General features: G+C 34.6%; 1 protein-coding gene across 1 annotated transcript in view; it reads left to right on the top strand.

Annotated features, from left to right (window-relative positions):
• The window catches only part of scamp5b (secretory carrier membrane protein 5b), a 5,862-nt gene extending 3,850 nt beyond the window's left edge, over positions 1 to 2,012 (top strand). Inside the window, exon 6 of the mRNA XM_067388915.1 lies at positions 1,211 to 2,012. Coding sequence (XP_067245016.1) covers positions 1,211 to 1,387 — 177 coding nt within the window. The 3' untranslated portion in view covers positions 1,388 to 2,012. The remainder of the gene's footprint in view (positions 1 to 1,210) is intronic.
• The last annotated feature ends 5,470 nt before the right edge of the window (positions 2,013 to 7,482 follow it).

The raw sequence follows: 7,482 nt of genomic DNA, 5'->3' as shown, positions 1-7,482 counted from the left end.
TCTGACTTTGTCTTGAAATTCTGACTTTTTGTCTTGGAATTCTGACATTTTATCTTGGAATTCTGACTTTTTGTCTTGGAATTCTGACTTTTTGTCTTGGAATTTTTACATTTTGTCTTGGAATTCTGACTTTTTGTCTTGGAATTCTGACATTTTGTCTTGGAATTTTGACTTTTTGTCTTGGAATTCTGACTTTGTCTTGAAATTCTGACTTTTTGTCTTGGAATTCTGACATTTTATCTTGGAATTCTGACTTTTTGTCTTGGAATTCTGACATTTTGTCTTGGAATTCTGACTTTTTGTCTTGGAATTCTGGCTTTTTGTCTTGGAATTCTGACTGTCTTGAAATTCTGACTTTTTGTCTTGGAATTCTGACTTTTGTCTTGGAATTCTGACTTTTTCCTTGGAATTCTGACATTTTGTCTTGGAATTCTGACTTTGTCTTGAAATTCTGACTTTTTGTCTTGGAATTCTGACTTTTGTCTTGGAATTCTGACTTTTGTCTTGGAATTCTGACATTTTGTCTTGGAATTCTGACTTTGTCTTGAAATTCTGACTTTTTGTCTTGGAATTCTGACATTTCATCTTGAAATTCTGACTTTTTGTCTTGAAATTCTGACTTTTGTCTTGGAATTCTGACATTTTGTCTTGGAATTCTGACTTTTTTTTCTCACAATTCTGACTTTTTTCTTGGTATTCTGACTTTTATTTGCAAATATTTTTACACCTTGAATTTATATATATATATATATATATATATATATATATATATATATATATATATATATATATATATATATATATATATATTGAATTATAAGTTTACATTTTGCAATTCTGACATCTTCCTCCAAATATTTTTACACATTGCAATTCTGACCTTTTTACCGAATTTTTTTTTACATTTCGGAATTGACTTTTTTTCTTTGAATATTTTTACACTTCGTAATTCTGACATTTTTCTCGGAATTCTGAGTTTACATCTTGCAATTCTGACTGTTTACATCTCACATAAAGTTTATATCTCTAGAAAGAAAGTATGAAATGTGCAATATAAACTATTTGCGAGGAAAGAAGTCACAATGCCCTTTCTGTGGCAGAAATAAACTTCCACATAAAACTGTTACTGATTAATATTAATGTCTTGCTTATTATTGAGATGTTCTCCACTTAAATAATCGTGCCCTTGAATATGTGTTGTGTGTGGCAGGTTCATAACTTCTACCGAGGCAGTGGAGGCAGCATGAGTAAAGCGCAGGAGGAGTGGGTGTCTGGCGCCTGGAAAAACCCTCACGTTCAGCAGGCAGCTATGGGCGCAGCGACCGGGGCCATGCAGGGCCCGCAGACACCGCCGTACTCCGCACCCTCCTACGACAACACCATGTAAAACACCACCTAACAATGAATAATCAATAGATCCAGGCCGAGCGGGAAACCTGTTATCGATCGTGACGTGATGTAGCCGGAATATGAGGTGGAGCAAGCCAAGCTTCGGATTTTTTAAATTTTTTTTTATTTAAATGTGTCTTTGTTTTGTGTTTTGTGTATATTTTTGCTGTTATGTGAAACTATTAAATTAGAAATTAGTTTATGTAGATTTGATAAGATTTGCAATCAGGGAAAACCTGGAAATATCAGGAAATTGTCAAATGTTGTATAATTTTTATAATGTATATAAAACATACAACCAAATTTTAATAAATTATATAAACCATCCTGGAAATTGAAAAGGTAAATATTAATATTTCTAAAATATGAATTCAGCTAGAAATTGTGAACACATTTGTCTATAAAATGATTAAATGATTAAACATTTTAAAGATGCAAATTTTTATAGTGAATATATTTTTTGCTAGTTATTCTACACTCTAAAAAATGCTGGGTTAAAAATGGACAAACCCAGCGAATGTGTTTTTTTTAACCCAGCGGTTGGGTTAAATGTTTGACCAACATGCTGAACAGTTTTATTTAAAAATGACTATATAGCTTGTTTAAAATGAACCCAAAGTATGTTGGAAATGAACATTAATAATTATTCATTAAACTTATTAATAAAACAATAAATCTATGAAATTGCTTATTAATAATTTTTCACTTTTTGATTATTATTGTTGCCTCTAGTGATTATGTTTCTGATGTTTTAGTAATTATGTGTCTGATTTCAACCTATTTTGGGTTCATTTTAAGCCAGCCATATAGTCATTTTTAAACAATAGTTGAGTTAAATAAAACTACCCAGCAGGTTGGGTCAAACATTTAACCCAATCACTGTGTTTGTCCATTTTCAACCCAACTTGAGTTGTTTTTAACTCAACATTTTTTAGAGTGTAAATTATTTAATCTGCTTGAAACTGCTCAAGTGAGTGTAATATGAAATTGCTTTTAAAAATGTTGATTTAGTAATCATAAATGACTAGTAGACAGGTTTCTCTTTTCATTAATTCAATTTGATGTATTTTGTTTTAATTTCAGAAATACTGTACTGTGTGTATAATGTGTAGAAATGATTTCGTCAGGTCACTGAAACATGGTTTGTGAGTATTAATGCATTACATTCATTGAAGAGCCACAGATTCCTTTAATATATACATGAAAAGGGAATTGTGTAAATCGTTACTATTTTCAAAGACATTTTAGACGTGTGATATAAAACCAGTGATACAGATTCTTGACTGTAATGAATTTAAATAAAGCACCAATGAATACAAGTAAACCTCTTTGGGCTTCATGTGTCGAGAGTTTTGTCCAGCAGGGCGCAGTGTTGTTCTAGGCTGAGACATCTTCACACTCCCTTCACTCCCTTTCCAAACCGGGATTTCCCCAGAGACAGCACTGACTTGCAGATTGCAATTGGACAACAACACCACCTTGTCAGACTAATAACTTGATCCTCAGTTAGGCGCAAAATTAAGCAGGCACGTTTTCAGCGTGGACATCAGCCGAGCTTGTGTCTGAGCCCAGATTAGATCGCTGAAGAAGACAATGAATGGATTTTTGTCTCACACTCTCATCATTTGTATCTCCCTGTGCAGAGTAATGATAGGATCATTCACATTAGAGAGTATCCCAGAAGACACCAGCACTGCCATAAACATCAATTTGCACTAACACAGAGGAGATGTAAAATAAAACTCGTAGTATGAATTATGAAGATGAGCATGTTTTCCTGCTTCCAGCTTAAATCAAATTATTTCATGTAAATAAAAACAATAAAGTCAGCACCATCACAGTGAAACATGTTCTTTATGTCACTGACTACTGTCTGTTATATCGGATCAAACCTTCACGCCGGCGTTATGTCACTGTCAGCAAAGGCCCTGATGCTTTAGTGCTCCCGCAGATCAACCGGTGCATGACTCTAGCAAGGTCAAGGTCATGGATTGGAACTCATAATAATAAAACATACAGCTCGATGGTTACAGCTCTATGACTGTCCTGGAAAATAACAGAATTGTTTTTGTGTTTTATAATACAGAAGTTGATGTATCTGCAGCAGTTGCAGACAGTGAAATACAATTTTGTACATTCATATTAACTGTAGCAGTATTGCAACTCAGCAGGCAGTATGTCTTGTATAAGCTAAACTCTAGATTGTGAGGTGGAAATTCATGTTGTGCAGATGGGAAATTACAGTATGATCCGCCTTAGGGTCTATCTCTGAATTTCCTTTACTCTGTGATACTCGCTGCGTAAAACATCTGTTCTTCTGCAGTGCGTTAGAAGGAAATGAAGTCATTCTGAACAGGGTTCAAGTTAAGTAAGTGTACGCTATCCTGTAGAAAAAGAATTGCTGGTTTAACTTTAAAAAGTAAGTTACCTGAGTTCATTGAAATTCAAAATTTGAGTTCTTTCAATGAAGGCGATTGATTTAATCAACAGAAACTCAAAATATTGTTATCTGAAGCACATTTATTAAGTTGATTTGAATAATTTTTTACAGTGTAAAAAAAAAAAAAAAAATGCTGGGTTAAAAACAACCCAAGTTGTGTTTAAACTGGACAAACCCAGTGAATGGGTTGTTTTAACCCACGGTTGGGTTAAATGTTTGCCCAACCTGCTGGGTAGTTTTATTTAACCAAACTATTGCTTAAAACTGATTATATTGCTTAAAATAAACCTAAAATATTTTTAGAAATTAACATTTATTTATATGTTTAATGGATAATAATTAAAGACTAAACATTTATTCAATTGCTTGTTAATAAATGTACACCTTTTGATTATTATTGTTTCCTCTAGTAATTATGTGTCTGATTTTTAATTTCCAACATATTTTGAGTTCATTTTAAGTCAGCCATATATGAATTTTAAACAATAGTTAAGTTTAATAAAACTGACCAGCACGCTGGCTAAACATTTAACCCAACCGCTGGGTTAAAATAACCCAATCACTGGGTTTGTCCATTTTCAACCCAACTTGGGTTGTTTTAACCCAGCATTTTTTTAGAGTGTAAATCCGGCTAACAGAGAACGTTTTCAGAACGTTCTGGCAAGGTTCTCTCAAAGTTATAAGCAAACGTTCTTCCAGTAACATTAAGAACACTCACTTAAAGTTATCTGGTCTTTCATAAAGTCACATTAACAAAAAACGTTATTTATACATCGTTCATGGAACGTTTTTTTTCTGAAACGTTTAGTTGGACGTTCTTCTAACATTTTTTTTTAAATGTTACTATTTGTTTCAGAACATCAGAGAACATTCAAAAGTAACGTTCCCATGGAGAATGATAAAATGGAACGAGGGCGGGGCAACCTGTCACTCACATGAGATCCACCAATAGTAAACCACAACCATCCAATCAATTTGCCACAGACAAAATTAAGCCCCGCCCTACATTTGTTCTTGTTCCAGAAGCAATTCATGAGGATATACTTCACAGTAGGGAAGAAAAGAGTGTAGTATAATATAGTATATTATATATAAGTGCATTTAAAGTGTTTTAAGAAACATAGTTATGAAAGCATACTCTCTTTAAGTTTAAGTACACTTTTCACTTTTTAAAAAATATTCAAGTACACTAAAAGTTTACATTCAACACTCATTTTTCACAAGGGAAGGTCCCAGGCTGATTCTGAGTCTCGGTCGATTTCTGCCCAAGTCTTCATTCTGTGCCCAAACATCCATAATTAACAAGCACAAGGGCTTATGGGTGTCATTCACTGTGAGATGCAGTGCAACACAGAGTATAAATGTAAAAAAAAGAAAAATAGTGAAAGACACAACTTGTTCCTTGGGTTCTGTGGCCCTAGAGAAAGTCATTCATTCAGTGTAGTATTCTTGGCCTGCATCAATGCATGATAAAGTAATGGTTGCTGGGACGTGACTTCATCTGTTTTGGTATTCGGGTCACCGTGAGAGACTACAGCTGCTTTACCAGAATACAGAAAACAAAAATATGTTCTAAAACGTTTTGTTAAGTTCTGAAAACATTCTCTGAACATTCAAAAGGTCCATTTAGAAAAAATAAATTAAAAATATTGGTTGCACTTTATTTTAAGGTGTCCATGTTACAGTGTAATTATACATTTAATTACTGACTAATAATAACCAACTAAATGTACTATAACTATGCAGATGCATGTAATTGTGCATAATTTATAGTTATCGCTACAGTAAATATATGTAACGTGTAACAAGGACACTAAGAGTTTATTCTTGGTTATACGGACATTAAAGGGGACCTATGACGCCCTTTCACAAGATGTAATATAAGTCTCCGGTGTCCCCAGAATGTGTCTGTGAAGTTTCAGCTCAAAGATCATTTATTATAACTTGTCAAATTTGCCCCTATTTGGGTGTGAGCAAAAACACGCCGTTTGTGTGTGTGTCCCTTTAAATGCAAATGAGCTCCGCTTTCCAGAAGAGGGCGGAGCTTTAACAGCTCAACAACAACAAAGCTGGAGAATCTCACGCAGCCAAAATGAGGAAAGTGTTCAGCCTTACATTGTTCAAACCGGAGTCGACACTGATGGAGAGACTCAGGAAGAAGTTACAACTTTTAGACGTTTCTGAATGGTTAGTGGATAAATTGATGTAGTTGCTGTGGAGTTGATTCAACTCATCCACTAGCATGTGTCGTCATGTTCATCTTTTGAGTAAATCCAGCGTTCGTTTGGTGTAAAATGACGGCATGACAACAACATTCCATGAACACTATATAAATGGTTATGTGCTAACATTTTGAGAACATTATTAAAGACCACAACTTTGAACGAACGTTCCATTAACAATACTGGAAGAACGTTTGTTCATAACCTTGTCAGAACGTCAGCCAAAGTTCTTAAATGTTTCCTATTTGCTGCATTACCATCCCAAAATCAACAGCCATTACTCCTTAAAGGAAATGGATTTCGTTCAGGGCCTTCTAACCTTATCAATATTGTGATAGCACACTATCACAAGGAACATAATGGGGAATTCAAGCCTAATAAATAACTTTTAGGTGGTTAATGTTTGCAGAGGGGTCAGTAGAGGAACACAGGAGTCAGTTCTCCAGTGAACAGAGGAGCTCTATGTTCTCCCAGTCAAGGGTGACTGTATCCTTGTGCTTTACAAACACACACAAACTCTCTCTATCACACCCATATGACTGTGTGCAGACACACGCCACGTATAGGAATCTCATGATGTCTAATGCCCTCTGTCTCTTATATGGAGTTCTCCTTCACTTTATGATCAACACGCTCTTGATCTGACAGTGCAAAGAAAGTAAAGATAAGTCAAAGAGGAACTCTGAGACAGCTTATTATTTGTTTTGCATTGGAATAAAGTTTCATTGCAAATTCTGGGTCATGAACTGCTTTATTTGTGCACATGAATACAAACAGAGGCCCTAAAAAGTATTTAGACACTTATTCCACTCCTAAAATGTCATTGCATTATATATATATATATATTATATATATATATCTCAAACCACAAAACTCGGTTTGATTCATGCTGATGCGATTGCCATAACACTGTTTCATTATGGATGCGAGCTACAGTGTACGTGGTGTGCTGCTCATAGTCTTTGAATAAAGACATCTGGTAGATCCATGTTTGGAGGACAAACAATCAGTTCGCCCTTTGTAATCTTACATTACATCAGCTGTTGTTTGTCTCATGTTGTCTACTTGTGAACAGCATTCATCACGTCCTTGCAAACAACTGCAAACAGATAATGTAATCCAAACTTTGTTTAAACTCTTAACCGGAGCCTCTGGCTAACTTTGAGACTTCTTCATTTTTCCTTTAATGATGGGACTCATTGTTTATGAATTATAATCATGCCTGTAAGCTACTGACACACTACAATGCAGTAGGCTTAATATTTCACAACACAAAGCGCTATTTAACAACATGCTATAGTTCTCTTGACCCTTAAGATTATCTTTACTGTCTTTATGCTTGAATCCCAGAGGCCCTAATGCTGTTTGTGAAATCAATCAATCAATCAATCAATCAATCAATCAATCAATCAATCAATCAATCAATCAACC

Source organism: Chanodichthys erythropterus, chromosome 7, assembly GCF_024489055.1.
Source record: "Chanodichthys erythropterus isolate Z2021 chromosome 7, ASM2448905v1, whole genome shotgun sequence".
NCBI classification, from domain to species: domain Eukaryota; kingdom Metazoa; phylum Chordata; class Actinopteri; order Cypriniformes; family Xenocyprididae; genus Chanodichthys; species Chanodichthys erythropterus.
This window is presented reverse-complemented; position numbering and strand designations above follow the sequence as displayed.